This window comes from Marmota flaviventris, chromosome 9 (genome assembly GCF_047511675.1).
Source record: "Marmota flaviventris isolate mMarFla1 chromosome 9, mMarFla1.hap1, whole genome shotgun sequence".
NCBI classification, from domain to species: Eukaryota; Metazoa; Chordata; class Mammalia; order Rodentia; family Sciuridae; genus Marmota; species Marmota flaviventris.
The window spans coordinates 9,584,076-9,605,518 of NC_092506.1; the positions used below are offsets into that span (position 1 = coordinate 9,584,076).

A 21,443-nucleotide genomic window follows, 5' to 3' on the forward strand; every position below is an offset into this window, starting at 1 on the left:
GTCAGATAAAGAATTCAGGATATACATGCTTCAGATGATCTGGAGTATCAAGGAAGACATTAAACAGCAAAATCAGACAATGAAAGATCACTTCGACAATGAATTATGCAAACAAATCCAGGAAGCAAAGGATCAACTATACAGGGAGATAGAGGTTATAAAAAAACAAACAATCAGAAATCCTAGAAATGCAGGAAGCAATAAACCAACTTAAAAACTCAATGGAGACTACTACCAGCAGAGTAGAACACTTAGAAGATAGAACATCAGACAATGAAGACAAAGTATTTCAACTGGAAAAGAACATAGACAGCTCAGCAAGACTGTTAAGAAACCATGAGCAGAACATCCAAGAAATATGGGATAACATTAAGAGACCAAACTTAAGAGTCATTGGGATACAGGAAGGTACAGAGCTCCAAACCAAAGGAATGAGCAGTCTACTCAATGAAATAATACAAGAAAACTTCCCAGACTTGAAGAATGAGACAGAATCCCAAATCCTAGAAGCCTACAGGACGCCGAATGTGCAAAATCATAAGAGATCCACACCTAGACACATTATAATGAAGATGCCCAACATACAGAATAAGGAGAGAATTTTAAAAGCTACAAGAGAAAGGAAGCAGATTACATTTAGGGGTAAGCCAATCAGGATAACAGCTGATCTTTCAACACAGACTCTGAAAGCTAGAAGATCCTGGAATAACATATTTCAAACACTGAAAGAAAATGGGTTCCAACCAAGAATTGTGTATCCAGCGAAATTAAGCTTCAGGATGGAGGATGAAATTAAAACCTTCCATGATAAACAAAAGTTTAAAGAATTCGCAGCTAGAAAACCATCTCTTCAAAACATCCTTGCCAAAGCATTACAGGAAGAGGAAATGGAAAATAACAATGAAAACCAACAGTGGGAGGTAGGACAGTAAAGGGGGGGTGAATAATCAAAGAGGAAAACAAACCATGTTTAGTAACAGAAATAAACAAATATGGCTGGAAGAACAACCCATATCTCAATAATAACCCTAAATGTTAATGGCTTAAACTCACCAATTAAGAGACACAGGCTAGTAGAATGGATCACAAAACAAGACCCAACAATATGCTGCCTACAGGAGACACATTTGATAGGAAAAGACATACATAGGCTGAAGGTGAAAGGTTGGGAAAAATCATATCACTCATATGGACTTCGGAAACAAGCAGGAGTGTCCATACTCATATCAAATAAAATAGATTTCAAGCCAAAGTTAATCAAAAGGGATAAAGAGGGACACTACATACTGCTTAAGGGAACCATACACCAACAAGACATAACAATCATAAATATTTATGCCCCAAACAGTGGTGCAGCTATGTTCCTCAAACAAACTCTTCTCAAGTTCAAGAGTCTAATAGACCACCATACCATAATCATGGGAGACTTCAACACACCTCTCTCGCCACTGGACAGGTCTTCCAAACAAAAGTTGAATAAAGAAACTATAGAACTCAATAACACTATTAATAACCTAGACCTAATTGACATATATAGAGTATACCACCCAACATCAAGCAGTTACACTTTTTTCTCAGCAGCACATGGATCCTTCTCAAAAATAGATCATATATTATGTCACAGGGCAACTCTTAGACAATATAAAGGAGTAGAGATAATACCATGCATCTTATCTGATCATAATGGAATGAAACTGAAAATCAACGATAAAAGAAGGAAGGAAAAAGCATACATCACTTGGAGAATGAACAATAGGTTACTGAATGATCAATGGGTTATAGAAGACATCAAGAAGGAAATTAAAAAATTCTTAGAGATCAATGAAAACACAGACACAACATATCGGAATCTATGGGACACACTGAAAGCAGTTCTAAGAGGAAAATTCATTGCTTGGAGTTCATTCCTTAAAAAAAGAAAAAAACAACAAATAAATGATCTCATACTTCATCTCAAAATCCTTGAAAAAGAAGAGCAAAACAACAGCAAAAGAAGTAGAAGGCAAGTAATAATTAAAATCAGAGCTGAAATTAATGAAATCAAAACAAAAGAAACAATTGAAAAAATTGACAAAACTAAAAGTTGGTTCTTTGAAAAAATAAACAAAATCGAAAGACCCTTAGCGATGCTAGCGAAGAGAAGAAGAGAGAGAACTCAAATTACTAGCATAAGGGATGAAAAAGGCAATATCACATCAGACACTTCAGAAATAGAGAAGATAATCAAAAACTATTTTGAATCCTTATACTCCAATAAATTAGAAGATAGTGAAGGCATCGATAAATTTCTTAAGTCATATGATCTGCCCAGATTGAGTCAGGAGGATATAGACAACCTAAACAGACCAATATCAATCGAGGAAATAGAAGAAACCATCAAAAGACTACCAACTAAGAAAAGCCCAGGACCAGATGGGTATACAGCAGAATTTTACAAAACCTTTAAAGAGGAACTAATACCAATACTTTTCAAGCTACTTCAGGAAATAGAAAAAGAGGGAGAACTTCCAAATTCATTCTACGAGGCCAACATCACCCTGATACCTAAACCAGACAAAGACACTTCAAAGAAAGAAAACTTCAGACCAATATCTCTAATGAACCTAGACGCAAAAATCCTCAATAAAATTCTGGCGAATCGGATACAAAAACATATCAAAAAAATTGTGCACCATGATCAAGTAGGATTCATCCCTGGGATGCAAGGCTGGTTCAATATACGGAAATCAATAAATGTTATTCACCACATCAATAGACTTAAAAATAAGAACCATATGATCATCTCGATAGATGCGGAAAAAGCATTCGACAAAGTACAGCATCCCTTTATGTTCAAAACTCTAGAAAAACTAGGGATAACAGGAACATACCTCAATATTGTAAAAGCAATCTATGCTAAGCCTCAGGCTAGCATCATTCTGAATGGAGAAAAACTGAAGGCATTCCCTCTAAAATCTGGAACAAGACAGGGATGCCCTCTCTCTCCACTTCTGTTCAACATAGTTCTCGAAACGCTGGCCAGAGCAATTAGACAGACGAAAGAAATTAAAGGCATAAAAATAGGAAAAGAAGAACTTAAATTATCACTATTTGCAGATGATATGATTCTATACCTAGCAGACCCAAAAGGCTCTACAAAGAAACTATTAGAGCTAATAAATGAATTCAGCAAAGTGGCAGGATATAAAATCAACACGCATAAATCAAAGGCATTCCTGTATATCAGCGACAAATCCTCTGAAATGGAAATGAGGACAACCACTCCATTCAAAATATCTTCAAAAAAAATAAAATACTTGGGAATCAACCTAACAAAAGAGGTGAAAGTCTTATACAATGAAAACTACAGAACCCTAAAGAGAGAAATAGAAGAAGATCTTAGAAGATGGAAAAATATACCCTGTTCATGGATAGGCAGAACTAACATCATCAAAATGGCGATATTACCAAAAGTTCTCTATAGGTTTAATGCAATGCCAATCAAAATCCCAACAGCATTTCTTGTAGAAATAGAGAAAGCAATCATGAAATTCATATGGAAAAATAAAAGACCCAGAATAGCAAAAACAATGCTAAGCAGGAAGTGTGAATCAGGCGGTATAGCGATACCAGACTTCAAACTATACTACAGAGCAATAGTAACAAAAACAGCATGGTACTGGTACCAAAACAGGCGGGTGGACCAATGGTACAGAATAGAGGGCACAGAAACCAATCCACAAAACTACAACTATCTTATATTTGATTAAGGGGCTAAAAGCATGCAATGGAGGAAGGATAGCATCTTCAACAAATGGTGCTGGGAAAACTGGAAATCCATATGCAACAAAATGAAACTGAACCCCTTTCTCTCACCATGCACAAAAGTGAATTCAAAATGGATCAAGGAGCTTGATATCAAATCAGAGACGCGCCGTCTGATAGAAGAAAAAGTTGGCTATGATCTACAGTCGGTGGGGTCGGGCTCCAAATTCCTCAATAGGACACCCATAGCACAAAAGTTAATAACTAGAATCAACAAATGGGACTTACTCAAACTAAAAAGTTTTTTCTCAGCAAAAGAAACAATAAGAGAGGTAAATAGGGAGCCTACACCCTGGGAACAAATCTTTACTCCTCACACTTCAGATAGAGCCCTAATATCCAGAGTATACAAAGAACTCAAAAAATTAGACAATAAGAGAACAAACAACCCAATCAACAAATGGGCCAAGGACCTGAACAGACACTTCTCAGAGGAGGACATACAGTCAATCAACAAGTACATGAAAAAATGCTCACCATCTCTAGCTGTCAGAGAAATGCAAATCAAAACCACCCTAAGATACCATCTCACTCCAGTAAGATTGGCAGCCATTAGGAAGTCAAACAACAACAAGTGCTGGCGAGGATGTGGGGAAAAGGGTACACTTGTACATTGCTGGTGGGACTGCAGATTGGTGCAGCCAATTTGGAAAGCAGTATGGAGATTTTTTGGAAAGCTGGGAATGGAGCCACCATTTGACCCAGCTATTCCCCTTCTTGGTCTATTCCCTAAAGACCTAAAAAGAGCATGCTACAGGGACACTGCTACATCGATGTTCATAGCAGCACAGTTCACAATAGCAAGACTGTGGAACCAACCTAGATGCCCTTCAATAGACGAATGGATAAAAAAAATGTGGCATTTATACACAATGGAGTATTACTCTGCACTAAAAAATGACAAAATCATAGAATTTACAGGGAAATGGATGGCATTAGAGCAGATTATGCTAAGTGAAGCTAGCCAATCCCTAAAAAACAAATGCCAATTGTCTTCTTTGATATAAGGAGAGTAACTAAGAACAGAGTAGGGACGAAGAGCAGGAGAAGAAGATCAACATTTAACAGGGATGAGAGGTGGGAGGGAAAGGGAGAGAGAAGGAAAATTGCATGGTAATGGAAGGAGACCCTCAGGGTTATACAGTGGAGGAGGTAGAGAGAGAGGAGGGGAGGGGAGGGGAGAGGTGGGGAGGGGGGAGGGTGGAGGATGGGAAAGGCAGCGGAGCACAACAGACACTAGTATGGCAATTTGTAAATCAATGGATGTGTAACTGATGTGATTCTGCAATCTGTGTATGGGGTGAAGGTGGGAGTGCATAACCCACTTGAATCAAAGTGTCGAATATGATATGTCAAGAAATTTGTAATGTTTTGAACAACCCACAATAAAAAATTAAATAAGAAAAAAAAGAGCTATGAAGTAACCTTCTTTCTCTTCTATAATTTTTGCTTGAATTCTGATTTGTTGGATATAAGCATTACTACTTCAACTTGTTTGGGAGCTCAATTTGAATGGAATATACTCTTTCATCCTTTCTCTTTAAGCATATTGCTGTCTTTTCCTATAAAATGAGTCTCTTGCCAACAACATATAGATGGGTCTTGTCTTGTAAACCATCCTGCCAATATATGTCTTTTACTTAGAAAGTTGAGATCTCTTACATTCAATGATATTATACGGAGATTTTTGTTAACCTCTGCCATTCTTTCTAATGTGCAATTTGATCTCACTTCTCATTTTCTTAATTGTTCTTTAAATGAGATTTGTCCATTTGTGAGCTCTTGAGTTTGTTTCTGATTTCTTCTTTGTGTACTATTTAAGAATTTTTGCAGTTCTCTCTAGGTAGTTATGAATTATTTTCTGCTTATCTTGAAAGATTTTAATTTTAAAAAAATTCTGAATAATAGCTTTCTTAGGACATAACAATCTTGGTGAACAGGTATTTTATTTGAAATTTTCAAAGTCATTCTAGATATTAGCTTTTATGCTAAGAAATTGAAAGTGACCTGAGGTTTTTCTCTTGAGGATTTGAAAATTCTACTCTTTCTTTATATTTTAGGCCTTTTAATTATAACATGTTGTGGAGAGATTCTATTTTGATCCTGTCTATTTGGGGTTATAAATGTCCAACTCATTTCCACAATTTAGAAATTTTTCTGTCAATGTTTTCCTTAAGAGTTTCTCCATGTCATTAACTTTCATCTCAAAACACTCCCCAATTCAAATAAGTCTTAAATTTGTTCTCTTAATGTCTCAGAATTCTTGTACATTCTATTCATGGTTCCATTTTATTTTCCCTAAATCTATGTTTGAGGCCAGACACTTTCTCTTCCAGCTCTGAGATTCTGCCATCTACAGAGTCAACTCCATTGAGGAGACTTTCATCTGAATGTTTTATATGATTTATGGTGCCTTTCATTTCTAAGATTTCAGTTTGGTTCTTTTTAAATATCTCTATCTCTTTGCCAAATTTATCATTCATGTCTTCTACTGCTTTCCTCAATTCATTCAGTTATTTTTCTGTGTTCTTGCATAATTCATTGATCATTTTTATAATTATTCTTTTGAATTATTTGCCTGGTATTTTGTTCACTTCAATGTCTTTGGGATCATTTTCTGGTGAATTATGAATGCTAACAGTGTCTTGTTATCCTGTATTTTTAAATATTTCTTGTAATCCTGTGTTGGATTTTTGCATCTATTAAAATAGACTTCTCTTATGCTCTTATGTGTTTGCCTTTTTAAAGCACAGCATTCTCCTGAAAAAGGGTTCTGTAATATCAGGTTGTTGTGAATTTTTCCATGTGCTTCCAGAGTTTTGTAGTAGAATATCCCTACTAGTTCTATAGTGGTGTAATTTGTGTACTTTTATATGGTGTGCATTGTGTCATGGCTTGAGAATTGCACTTTTCTATAGGCCTCACAAGAGGAAGATTCTTCTATAGTTGGCAATGGTGTTGTATACAGCAGGGTACATGGGTTACACCTCCATGATTTTTTTTTCTAGATTTAACAACTCTGTGTATTCTAAAAAGGTATGGGAAAATTATATGGAGGCCCTTTGGAGGTGTGGCATCCACAGTCTTTTTTATTTCTCTGCAGATATTTAAGAGTGAGACCTAGGTCCCTGTCCCCCAGCCATTTGTACTTAGGACCTAATTATCAGATCAAGGGTTTCACTCTGTTATTCTTTATATTAAAGTACTATTAAAGTAAAGAGCCAGTATTATCTGTGCCATCCATCCTACTAATAACCACAACAGAAATCATAGCAGACTTGGAAATTATGTAAACTAAGTAATTCTAAAATGTGATAATAATACATTTTATTAAAAGGAAATAAAATTGAGTAAGAAGAAAGCTGGGAATAATCAGTACATGAACAGAGCAAAGAAAGAGAGATAGCATGTGAGGACTAAAAAGGTGGAAAAGAAAAACTGAAAAGAAAGAGCAAAACAAATAATATACTATAGAGCAAGAGCATTTGGATATTAGATGGACAAGAAAGCAAAGAGTAACAATGAAACAAAAACAAAAAAGACCAAATGAAACAAGTAAACACCTTAATCCTCAAAAAAATAAAACAAAGCAAAATAACAAATGGATATTTTTTAAAAAATGATAAACATGAAAAAGGAAAAAGAAGCAAATATGCATATCTGTGTATGTTCACAAACTTATTGGCCAATGCAGAAATAACACACACACACACACACACACACACACACACACACACACATCCTCATGAAACTTGAAGAAATATTCTCTGTGGAGAGGATCAAAATTTGACAAGGATAGATGTTCTCTGCCTATGACAGACTGACCTTCTTTCCATTACTTCCTGAACTATATCCCCCTTACAAAAAGCAAGGAATACATAAAATCTTCCTTTTTGTGTTACTCACCAAGCTGCCAGCTAGATTGTCTTGGAACAAAATCTGGGTGAAATAGCTCTAATCGTCTCTTTTCACCAGTATAAGGTAGAACCAAATTGAGAGAGAGAGAGAATACTGTCAGTGGCATTTTGTCTGGATAGATTAGGTCAATGCTTTCCCAGGGTGGATATGACATAGAATTTAAAATAGGAAGTGATTGGAGTTTATCTCTGCTCCAAACTCTGAGCTTTGCCTGGTAGTACTGTTAGGGGACAGACAGATGAAAATGGTGGGAACTTGAGGTTAAGAGAATATTTCTATAAAAAGGCCCACTGTGCTCACCCTGACTTGCTTTCTTTTCCAAAAGGCAATTTATCTGTAGCACTATCTGGCCTAAGTGGACAGGATATGTCACATTCCTCAGCAAACTACCTGTTAACTGCAGGAGAAATGCAGTCCCAAGATGATGTCAATGTGAGGAACCCAAGTTACCCTGAAGAGGGAGACTTTTGTGACCAGATTCTGAAACCCTAAAGATAAGGATACTTTCTTCTAACCCTAAAATCTGTAAGAATGTATTATAAGTATCCAATTAGAGTTTCAATGACTATGTTAAATAAAAGTGATGAAATAAGACATCCCTGTCCTGTTCCAGTTTTCAGGGTGAATGCTTTGAATTTTTCTCCATTTAGATGATGTTTGCCTTGGGCTTAGCATAGATAGCTTTTACAATGTTGAGATACCTTTCTATTATCCCTAGTTTTTCCAGTGTTTTGAATATAAAGTGGTGCTGTATTTTGTCAAATGCTTTTTGTGCATCTATTGAGATGATCATATAATTCTTATCTTTAAGTTTATTGATGTGATGAATTACTTTTATTGATTTCCATATGTTGGACCAACCTTGCATCCCTGGGATGAATCCCACTTGATTGTGCTGCACTATCTTTTTACTATGCTTTTGTATTCAAATTTGCAAGAATTGTATGAGAATTTTTGCATCTATGTTTATTAGAGATACTGGTATGAAGTTTTCTTTATTTGATATGTCTATCTCATTTTGGAATCAGGGTAATATTGGCCTCATAGAATGAGTTTGGAAGTGTTTTTTTTTTCTTTTTCTATTTCATGGAATATTTTGAGGAGTATTGGTATTAGCTCTTCTTTGAAGGTCTTTTAGAACTCAGCTGTGAATCCAAATGGTCTTGGGCTTTTCTTGTTAGTAGACTTTTGATGGCATCTTCTATTTCATTGCTCAAAATTGATTAATTTAAATTGTGTACATCATCCTAATTCAGTTTGTGTGAATCATATGACTAGAAATTTGTCAACGTCTTTGATAATTTCTGTTTTATTGGACTACAAATTTTCAAAATAATTTCTAATTATCTTTTGTACTTCTGTAGTGCTCATCATGATATTTCCTTTTCCATCAAAGATTTTAGTAATTTTAGTTTTCTCTATCTTTCTCTTCATTAGCATGGCTAAGATTTTATCAATTTTATTTATTTTTTCAAAGAACCAACTACTTATTTTGTCAATTTTTTCAATTATTTATTTGTTTCAATTTCATTGATTTCAGCTATGATTTTAAAATTTTCCTGTTTTCTATTACTTCTGGTGTTGATTTGTTCTTCATTTTCTAGGGCTTTGAGATGCAGTGTCAGCTCATTCATTTGTTAACTTTTTCTTCTTTGAAGAAATGAACTCCATGCAATCAACTTTCCTCTCAGTACTGCCTTCATAGTATACCAGAGATTTAGATATGTTGTACTAGTGTTCTCATTTACCTCTAAGAATTTTTAAATTTCCTCTCTGATGTCTTCTGCAATCCATTGTTCATTCAATAGCATATTATTTAGTCTCCAGGTGTTTGAGTAGCATCCATTTTTTAAATTTTATCATTGATTTCTAATTTCATTCCACTATAATCTGATAGAATGCAGGGTAGTATTGTGCTGTGGTCTATTTGGCTCTTGAAGTTGTTTTATGAATGTAGATGTACTATTTTGGGGGGAATATATATTTATAATTGTTAGGTCTTGTTCATGTATGATTTCATTAAGAAGTATGAAATATCCTTTTTTATTCATTTTCATTAACTTTAGCTTGAAGTCTACTTTATTGGATATGAAATATCCTTTTTTAATTCATTTTCATTAACTTTGGCTTGAAGTCTACTTTATTGGATATGAGGGTGAAAACCCCTGCTAGCTTACACAGTCCATGTGAGTGCTATATTTTTTCCCAAATTTTCACCTTAAGTCCATGGATGTCTTTTGCTATGAGTTGCATCTCTGGAAGGCAGAATATTGTTGGATCTTTAAAAAGTACAATGTGGAAATTTACTTAACAATTGGACAGATGAAAAAAATTAAAGGGGTACGGATAGGAAAAGAATAACTCAAATTAGCACTGTGACATGAATCTATACTTAGAATCCAAAAATTTCCACCAGAAAACTTTTAGAACTAATAAATGAATTAAGAAAAGTAGCAGGAAATAAAATAAACACACATAAATCAAATGCATTTCTGTACATCAGTGATGAAACATCTGAAAGAGAAATTTAGAACTGTCACATTTACATAGCCACGGAAAAAAGTTAAAATACTTGGGAATCAATGAAAGAGATGAATGAACTCTACAATAAAAACTGCAGAATGCTACAGAAAGTAATTAAAGGAGACCTTAGAAAATAGAAAGATCTCCCTTGTTCTAGGATAATCAAAGTTAATATTATCAAAATGACTGTACCACCAAAAGCACTATACAGATTTAATGCAATTCCAATCAAAATCCCAATGACATCCTCATAGAAATAGAAAAGGCAATCATGAAATTCATCTGTAAAAATAAGAGACCCAATTAGCCAAAGCAATATTTAGCAGAAAGACTGAAGCAGGTGGCATCACAATACCAGACCTTAAACTATACTACAGAGCAATAGTAGCAAAAAGTGGTATTGACAGTAAACTATACTTGTAGACAAATGATACAGACTAGAGGACAAAGAGACAAACCCATGTAAATACAGTTATCTCATACCAAAGGCATGATTTGGAGAAAGGGTTGCCTCTTTAACAAACGGTGCTGGGAAAACTGGAAATCCATATGAAGTAAAATAAAATTGAGCCCCTATCACTCACCATGCACAATACTTATCTCAAAGTGGATCAAGGACCTAAGAATTAGACCAGAGATACTACCTAATAAAAGAAAAAGTAGGCTCAAATCTTCATCATCTTGGATTAGGCCCTCATTTACTTAACAAGACTCCGAAAGCACAAGAAGTAAAATCAAGAATCAATAAATGGGATGAATTAAAACTGAAAAGCATTTTCTCATAAAGAAAAAAATATCAATGAGGTGAATAGAGCACCTACAGAAAGGGAGCAAATTTTTACCACCCACACATCAGATGGAGCACTAATCTTCAGGATATATAAAGAACTCAAAAAACTTCAAAAAAGCAAATAATCCAAACAATAAATGGGTTAAGGAACTTAACAGATGCTTCACAGGAGATAATATACAATCAATCAACAAATATATGAAGAAAATGTTCAACACATATAGCAATTAGAGAAATGCAAATAAAAAGTATTCTAAGATTTCAACTCACTTCAGTCAGAATAACAGTTATTAAGAATACAAGCAACAATAATTGTTGGTGAGAATGTGGGGGAAAAGGTGCACTTATACATTTCTGATAAGACTGAAAATTGGTGCAACCAATCTGGAAAGAAGTTTAGAGATTTCTTGGAAAACTTGGAATGAAACCACCATTTTACCCAGCTATCCTACTCCTTTTGTACTCAAAAGACTTAAAAACAGCATACTACTGTGTTTATAGTAGCACAATTCACAGTAGCTAAATTGTGGAACCAATCTAGATACCCTTCAATACATGAAAGGATAAAGATACTGGTATATATACACAATAGAATATTACTCAACATTAAAAGAGAATAAAATCATAGCATTTGCATGTTAATAAATGGAATTGGAGAATATCATTCTAAGTGAATTTAGCCAATTCCAGAAAACCAAAGGCTGAATGTTTTCTCTGATAAGTGGATGTTTATCCATAGTGGGGGCCAGGGAGAGCATGGGAGAAATGGAGAAACTTTGCATATGGCAAAGGGAAGAAGAGACAGGGTGATGATGCATGGAGGTAGAAAAGATTGTGTAATGAGATGGGCATCATTACCTTAGGTACATTTATGAAAACATGAATGGTGTGAGGCTATTTTGTGTACAACCAGAGAAATGAAAAATTGTACTTCATATGTGCACTATAAGTTGAAATGCATTCTGCAGTCATGTATTACAAATTAGAACAAATAATAATTTTTTAAAACAACAGAATCCACTTAGAACTGGTCAGCATGGGACAAGGTAACCTAGAATTGTCACATCAGTATGAACTTCCAAGTCTGATATCAGATGCTGTCCATAAACCATCAAGTGATGGACCAGGGATTTGTTGGAAACTTCTCTGAGATATCCAATAAAACTGGAGTGCAAGAGAGGCATGTTGTCCCTCTCCTGTGTCAGAGGACCTACTCTCTCCCTTGAGAGTTTCCCCTTTCCTATCCCTTCAATAATGTCATTCTGCTTACTCTGAGTGACATATCTTAAATCTTCCTGACTTGATCACAAGAATTCAGTTTGAAGGGGGGTCTTCATGTTGCCCAAGTTTCTTGGAAGGCCCAAGCTCTATAATAGTACTTGCTGTGAAGATATTAGATCACACACACCTAAAGCCAGATAGATACTGATTTCTGCTGGGAGTTTTAGCCTCAGGGGACTCCCAAGAATTGTACATAGGACTGGGTAACCCATTATCTACAATTCTTATACACTCCGCACTCTTGAATATGGCCTTTCTACATTCAGTCCCCAATTGTAGTCATGCCCACCTATTTAGACTCCTGACTCCTTTCAACTCATCCTTTAACATCTTTGCTGACCTTTAGAGAGTTCAAAGATGAACTTTTGAAACAGTTTTTTCTATCTTCCTTCAAAGCTGGCTTTGAATAAAACCAACTTTCCTACCAATTTGATTCTGAATATTTCTGGGGCATGCCGGACATGTTGCAACCTGGGTTTGTCCCCCAGCCCGACATTGGTTCCCTTGGTAATAGGAGTCCTTTAGTGTGGTTACCTCTTTATAATAAGCCCTGTGCTGGGGGATAGCCTAGCTTCAACACATCATGTCAGCATAATCAAAATGTTAATTTCAACTTCCAATGCCTCTTTGAAAGGAACGATGCCAGAAGTAACAGTGGTAGCATAAGGGTTACCCATATATCAACACACACATTATATATGGAGTTAAAAATGACCTCTATAACTCTATTAACCCAGGAGGAATGTGTGCAACAAGTAATACAGAATAAACTCTAAATATTCATGGTAACAATTATAGACTCAATTGAATTTGAAGATGGGATAAGAAAGAAGAAAGAGAAAAGAAGAAAGAAAGTATGGAGAAGGGATGGAAGACAAGAGTTAAAATGGGGAGAGTATAATGGGTGCAAGATGGGGCTCAAGTAAAGACTGGCAAGAACAAAATTGTGTATGAGAGATTATGTTGTGTATAGGTATATGTGTAAAGGTAAGGCACTAATTTTCATAAAAGTGTTTGGATTTCTTCTTTTGAAGTTTTTGAAATGAGTATTTTGTATTCAGTGTTTTAATTTTAGAAATTTCCAAATGTAATGAAGAAGAATGACTTTATGCTATTTGCCAGTAAATGGATTAATCTGGAAACAATCATAAGTGAAATAAGCCAATTTCCAAAAGCCAAAGATCAAATGCTTTCTCTAATATGGGGAAGCCAATCCAAAATAAAAACAAGGGGAAGACTAGATGTTCAGTAGATTTCACAATGGGGATTAGAGGGAAAGCAAGGCAGATGGGAAAAGGAAAGACATTGGACGGACCTGACATAATTTTCCATGTACATATATGAAAACATCATAGTGAATCCCACCATCATGTATATACACTAAAATGGGATCCTAAATAGAATGAGATATATTCCATGCTAGCAAAATTACATAAAAATGGATTTTACTGTCATATATAACTAAAAAGAGCCAATAAAGCTTTAAAAAAGAAAATCTCTATTATATGGATTTTACACCCTTTGTAGTTTTCAGGACTAAGCCAAACCTGCCAAACTTGTTAGGTTAGTCTGTATGCTAAATTGAGCTAGCTTCTTGCTTGGCCCCCTTGCAGAGGGGTGAGAGAGTTTTCACTCTCCAAATGGTTTTGTTGTGTCTGCAGGTGGGAATGTAGGTCTGCCAGGTCTCCTGACCAGCTCCTCCACTTGCTTTGTCTATAGACTGACTTGAATTAAATTACATCCCTCTTTCCAAGAGTTACTGCACAGGTACTAGGAAAAGGTGTGTAAAAACATCACACTATTATCCAGCCTCTCCTAGGCTTGAAGATATGGGACTTTATGTTTCATCATAATCTATTCCAGTCCCCTCCCATCAGTCACACTTTTCATTCAGAGATTATACTGTCAATTTCAAAGGGAAGTCCTCTTCTTTCTTCTCCACTCTGCAGACTGATTGTTCACTCTGAGTTTAACCCCGCATTGAATCTCATTCTCTCTTTTATGCTCAAATCAGCTCTCAGTATGGACACTCACAGATATTCAAAATACATGTGTACCAAGTAAAGGACAAAAAAGGAAGAAAAAAGAGGGAGAAAGAAAACAAATAAAACAGAAAATGCTATCTAAAAACAAGGATAAAATTCAGGAATTCCCAGTTGGGGAATCAGGAAGGATAATTAACAAGTTCCTTCATGTACATATATGAAAACATCACAATTAATCCCACCATCATGTATATACACTAGAATGGGATCCTAAATAGAATGAGATATATTCCATGCTAGCATAATTACATCAAAATGGATGTAATATGTCAGGGCTTCCCTAATCCAAACACCTCTGCTGGAAGGCTCCAAGACCTTTTTGAGGAGTGGTGGTTTACTCTCCAGGCAGACACATCTAGAATATTCTCCTGAGTAAACACAGTTCAGCTTTCCTGAATTTATTATCTGTTCTGATTGTGGATATATTGGTCAGTGTCTGTTTTTCTTGAGCTAGGTGGTAGAAAGACTTTTGGCTTCTTGAGAAATGCTTTCCTTCTGCCACTGAGGGATTGCATTCCTGACTCTTCCACTGCCTTTATTAATTCTCTTTCTGTCCTGAAAACTGATCATTTTTGTTTACTCCTGGTTGTTAGTCACTGAGTTGCCTCCCTGCTCTTTCTCCTCCTTCACCTACCTCAGTTTGCTACTGCAAACCCTTTAGGACCTGCTCTGACACTCTGGATTCTACTAATTTACCAATATCTAAAGGCCAATATGTTTGCAATAATTTTTTCTACACATTACAAAATAAGGCTTACATCAAGGGTAAGCTAAAAGACCCAGAACTTCATGTAAGGATTCATTGATATTTTGTTTTCATGGTTCTTGTTTTAGTAAATATAACTAGAGTAAGCATAGTTCATTTGAATTCCAAATAGTGTATCATATTCTAAAAAGTGAATCCCATGCCTAAAACATTATTTGTTGTTTATCTATGATATGAATATAATGGGATATCTTGTATTTTCCTCCTTAGTAAATACAGTATATAACAGTTAAAGAGAAATTCACATAAACAATGAATAACTTTCAGTATATCACTTGCAAAGTTTGGGATAAAATTTTTCAAAAATGTTTACTAAGGGGCTGGGGATGTGGCTCAAGTGGTAGCACGCTTGCCTGGCATGTGTGTGGCCTGGGTTCGATCCACAGCACCACATACAAACAAAGATGTTGTGTCTGCCAAAAAATAAAAAATAAATATTAAAAATTTCTCTCTCTCTTTTTAAAAAAAAATAAATAAATATTTACTATTTATCATAAATTGAAAGATTATTCCATGTCCTCAATTTCATCTGACCATCCTACTTGCCCTGCTTCTCAAATTGTACAAAGATACCTGTTCTGAGAGCACATCCTCATGTGTAGAACCAAGAAGAAATAAATTTTTATGTCCTGATGCCATGTACATTCCCATCCCATGGTTTTAGAAGAGAAAGACAAAAGGGAGCTCATACCTTGAGGAAATAAATAAGAAGAACATCGGTACAGACACAACCAGCTGGAGAGTATGCCAGTTTCGAAAAGCAAAAGCCAGGCTTCCCAATATGATCTGCCCAAAACTAGCAGAACAGACTGCCATTGTTGTTCCCATAGCTTGATATTTGGGACTTGTCCATTCTACAACTGAAAGAAAACATCACTGAATAATTACTTCAAGCAAAGGTAGAATATTAAGGTCAAAGTCAAATATCAGTAAATGTCCAAAAGTCAGTGTTGACTTACTGAGAAGAATAGAATTTGTCAGGATGGTCGTGGTGGACATGCCAGCCAGGAGACGTAGTGAGCAGTAAACCAGGAAAGTGGGAACAAAGGCAGCACAGGTGTCAGCAATGGCCAGCTGGAGAAGACACCATGTCAGAAGTAACCTCCTCCCAAACCTATGGAAAAGGGAAAGATGAGATTGTGGGAACAATAACAACTGCGGTAAAAATTAGCACAAAGAAAACAATTCACACCTGTAAAATATCTATAAAGGACCAACAGCTGATATTCTCAAATCAACTCTCTTCTTTTAAAATAGATACCTTGTCCCCAAAACTACTTCTTCAACACCAATTCAAGCTATACAAGACATGCTTCAGTGTTAGGAATATTAATACCTCATAAATATTTCTTTCACTGAGCCATACACTTATGATAGTGGAGAGTGAACGTTTTATATAAAGTATTAAAGTCAGCCCTTGAGACTCTAGGAACAGCTATGAAGCAGAACATCAATGTTGCTAATGGGTTGGGTAAGAGTCTCTATCTGCCGAGTTTGGATTTGTTGACCTTGGGAAACAAAACATATTTGTAAAAATATAACATGTATTTTTCACAGCAAAAGAACATATAAAGTTGACCTTTTCTTAGGTTTGGGATGGTGAGCATTGGGTGGTAATCTGGTTTCCCATTCCCAAAGGTGGCTCAGGAACACTGTTATGGATCTCCACTGGGGAGCATTATGTAGCAATTAGAAATGTGAACTAAAAGTACAAATAGAAATGTGTATGTATTCCCAAAATAGAGTGGTAAGTACACAAATGGAGAGAAGGACACAACACATTTAAATTACATGTAAATTAAGTGCATAAACCCAACTATCTCATTTTGTAAAATATGAATTTATGGATGCATAAGTAACATACTATAATGACCCTTACTTAGAAGAAAAGGTTGGGATGCTTCCATGTATTCTGAAGAAAAATCATCCAATATTCCATTGAAGATCCATTGTATATAAAAAACACTTTTTATTGCTTCGTTGGGACTTCACTCTTTTATTCTTCAACATTTTAAGGATAAAGTAGAATAGTGAAGTCCTTTGAGTTTACCTACTGAGATTTTATTTTCATGATGCCCCTGTGTGACACTGACAATGTCTTTTTCCTACCTGCATATTAAAGCAGGCTGGATCCAATGTGGTGACATATCCACCTCTGTGTCCCCATTGTTAACTGTTTGTGATCTTTCAAAACCCCATGTGGTGGCATCTTCTCTCCAAACCCTCTGGTAAAACAGCTCCAAATCTTATACTGATTTCCTACACTGAGGACTCAATCTTTTAAAAACATCACTCACCACACTGAATGATATTTTGCATTTGTGTTTGTAGATCCCTGGGAACAAAGGACAACCAGGGTAGTGTAATTTGTAATAATTTTTTCACATGCATAAATGATTCATAAGCTGATGATAGTACCCATGGGTAGAGAGATCTGTGAACCAGAGACACTCACCTGTCTGACAAAGTGCCATATACAATGTTTCCAATCAACATTCCAGCCATGAAGAAGAATTTAGATACTGAATTCAATGACTGAGTTTCACATACCAGATCCCACTGGAAGACAAGGAAACCAGCATAAGAAAAACACCTTCACATGATGTGTACTTTTCTTTATGTCAAGCCCCTGTCTTCTTTTTGTGGCTTCTGTTTTCAAAAACATTTCAATTATATCATCCTGTTCTCTGTGTAAAATAATTTTATCTAGGAAGACTGACTTATACCTATGGGTTACATTAATGATTACTTTTAACCCATACTGAGAAGTTCTCAAATCTGGCCACAGACCACCATCATTCAAGGACCTTGAAGAATTTACTTAATGTTGAATATCACTGCACACTTTCCCACATGATTACTCTAAGATTTCAGTCGGGTATGTGGATTTTGATCAACTGACCATACATATTTAATTGGCAATCAAGGCAGGGTGTTACTGACTTAGCATCACATTTTTAACAAGACACATGATTTACTTGCTTAAACTGTGATATTCACAAGAATCAAAGTGCCATGACAGTAGGTTCCTATTTGTTTTTTATCATTACACTAAGTATGTGCCCTGAATTGCATAAAAATATCAGTAGTTTCTGAAAAAGGCAAAGAATAACCAGCACCCGCACAGCAATTAAAGGCTCAAAGCATGTTCATTATTTTCATTGTTTCCACACACCCAAGTCAAATATTTGGAAAATTAAGCCTTTTACCTCAGTCACAATGGTAGAGAGGAACGAGCTCCGGTCATATACCCACCCATCCATGCAGGGCTCCGTGTCCACCTCACTCATGTTTGAGAAGGTTCCATTCATATGAAGGAGTTGCCATTGTGGGTGGATGAAGCGATGACATTTGTCTGGTCTCAGGTTTGAGTCTAGTGGGATGGAGATCCTCAGGAGGGCTTCTTGGCTGAGGGTCCCAGTGTCATTGTCAGAGACAGTGGCATTATCGAGTATGTGGACCCAGCAGCGATGACCAAGGATGACTGCAGTGAAATTCTCCAATAAAGTATGAGTCTGTGCCATGGCATTGTAGATAAGAAGAAAAGCCATCTGAATTATCTGGAACCTCCCCAGACCACCAACTTGATCCAGGAGGTCCTGAAAGGCCATGGTGGCTGAATGACCCTCACCAACTGAAGGCAAAGTGGTTGTATCTAGATGAGTTCAAAGAACAAAGTGTTTTATCCTCTCTCACTGTGACACAGCAAAGGCTGTTGACCCTGACCTCACTTCCTTCTTAATGGCCCCCTCTTCACCTCTGAGGCAATTCCATGAAGCTAATATCCCCGAGTCATCCTCAGGTTATTTGAGTGGCTGTTTTCTTTCAATCGCTGAGAGAAAAAGATTTTGCTGAGGTGCCTTCTGCAATTAAATATGTTAATGATCTACTTTGTGAAGATTCTTGTTGAGGGCAATGAATGTAGTTAATATTGGACATTGATCTGCAAATACTCTGAAAACAAACCAGAGTAACTCTGTTACATGCTTTGTGATTTTTTTAGAGAACATGTAGTTTGCCTACACATTATCTGTTTGATTTTTCTAGGAGACATGGAAAGAGGAAATTTTGGTTTGTTTAGTACTAACCCTTGATTGACAGAGGTTGTAGAAATCATCCCAAGTTAAATTAATGCAGTGAGGTGTTATGGTTTGGATGCAAGATATTCCAGAAAAGCTCATATGTTAGGCAATGAAGGAACGTTCAGAGGGGCTGTGATGAGTTTATGAGTGCTCTTACCTCACCAGTGGGTTCAATCATTTGATGGATTAATAATGAATGGCTATTGGGTGGTAATGTAGGGTGTGGATGGAAGAAGCAGATCACTGGGGGCATTCATTTCAAACAGAAGTTTTGAGAGCTGACATTTCTGTAGAACTTTATGGGAAGCATTCAACTGTCAGCCTCTTCCACGATAATCCCTGTTGCATGAGCTCTCTCTCATCCAGCAAGGAGGTCCACAAAACAGGGTAAGGAGAGTGTGGCTGCAAAATCACTAATCAAGATCTCTGGAGACTAAGCAGGAAGCAGGTCTGATTTTATTGCGCAGTTGCCATGTATATATACTCAGGCAGTAGCCAAACAGAATACAGGCAGTAACCAATATAATGTCTGCTAACCATCCTTGCAGCGACTAATCAAGGAGTGGGCCATGGAGTAAATGCAAGGAAGGCAATTCATAGCCTCATGCCCAGGGCTGTACCTATGGGGTAAGCAGCCTGCCACTCACATGCCTAGCACAAGGGGAGTGGCCTGCCACTCACATGCCCTTAACGTATGGCATGTATGCAGTACTCCACCCACTTGTCCCCACACCCTGTATCTGTTTTATCTGCTCTATTCATTCTTCTTTCATTCTTTTTTCCCATTCTTCCTGTTTCATAACCTGAATTGTTCTATGTTCACACACATCAACTGTTTTTTCTGCCAATTCAAATCTACTACTCTGAACCTTAATCAATTTATACAATTTATACAGTTATTTTCCATTTCAACTCCCAAATTCCATATGGCTATATTTTGGAATACCTACATCTTCACAAGAAATTTCATGAGTCATTATCTTACTTTTATTTCTTAAGCATGTTATTTGAGCACATTTTAACACATTTCTTTGAAGTTTTTATCTGATAAATAAAATATCTGGAAAATTATCTGGGGTTTTTAAATATTTTTTTTAGTTGTAGATGGACATAATGACTTTATTTTAGTTGTTTCAATTTTTCCCTTTTTATTACTTGTTCAAAACTCTACATAGATCTTGACATATTTTATTTCATACATTTGATTCAAGTGGGTTATGGACTCCCATTTTTTCCACATATACAGATTGTAGAATCACATCGGTTACACATCCACATTTTTACATACTGCTATACTAGTGTCTGTTGTATTCTGCTGCCTTTCCTATCCTCTACTATCCCACCTACCCTACCCTCCCCTCCTATCTTCTCCCTCTACCCCATCTATTGTAATTCATTCCTCTCCCTTGTTTTTTCCCCTTTCCCCTCACATCATCTTATATGTAATTTTGTTTAACGATGAGGGTCTCCTTCCATTTCCATGCAATTTCCCTTCTCTCTCCCTTTCCCTCCCACCTCTCATCCCTGTTTAATGTTAATCTTCTTCTCATGCTCTTTCTCCCTGCTCTGTTCTTAGTTGCTCTCCTTATATCAAAGAAGACATTTGGCATTTATTTTTTAGGGATTGGCTAGCTTCACTTAGCATAATCTGCTCTAATGCCATCCATTTCCCTGCAAATGCCATGATTTTGTCATTTTTTAGTGCTGAGTAATACTCCATTGTGTATAAATGCCACATTTTTTTTATCCATTCATCTATCGAAGGGCATCTAGGTTGGTTCCACAGTCTAGCTATTATGAATTGTGCTGCTATGAACATCATTGTAGCAGTATCCCTATAATATGCTCTTTTAAGGTCTTTAGGGAATAGTCCGAGAAGGGGAATAGCTGGGTCAAATGGTGGTTCCATTCCCAGCTTTCCAAGGAATCTCCATACTGCTTTCCAAATTGGCCACACCAATTTGCAGTCCCACCAGCAATGTACAATTGTACCCTTTTCCCCACATCCTCGCCAACACTTGTTGTTGTTTGACTTCATAATGGCTGCCAATCTTACTGGAGTGAGATGGTATCTTAGGGTGGTTTTGATTTGCATTTCTCTGACTGCTAGAGATGGTGAGCATTTTTTCATGTACTTGTTGATTATTTGTATGACCTCCTCTGAGAAGTGTCTAACAGGTCCTTGGCCCATTTATTGATTGGGTTGTTTGTTTTCTTATTGTTTAATTTTTTGT

General features: G+C 36.3%; 1 protein-coding gene across 1 annotated transcript in view; it reads right to left on the reverse strand.

Moving 5' to 3' along the window:
* The window catches only part of LOC114100048 (organic anion transporter 7-like), a 52,831-nt gene extending 34,093 nt beyond the window's left edge, over nucleotides 1–18,738 (reverse strand). Inside the window, exons 1-4 of the mRNA XM_027944653.2 lie at nucleotides 18,337–18,738; nucleotides 17,583–17,686; nucleotides 16,087–16,241; nucleotides 15,819–15,987 (exon numbers count right to left, since the gene is read on the reverse strand). Coding sequence (XP_027800454.1) covers nucleotides 15,819–15,987; nucleotides 16,087–16,241; nucleotides 17,583–17,686; nucleotides 18,337–18,738 — 830 coding nt within the window. The remainder of the gene's footprint in view (nucleotides 1–15,818; nucleotides 15,988–16,086; nucleotides 16,242–17,582; nucleotides 17,687–18,336) is intronic.
* Nucleotides 18,739–21,443: the final 2,705 nt, after the last annotated feature.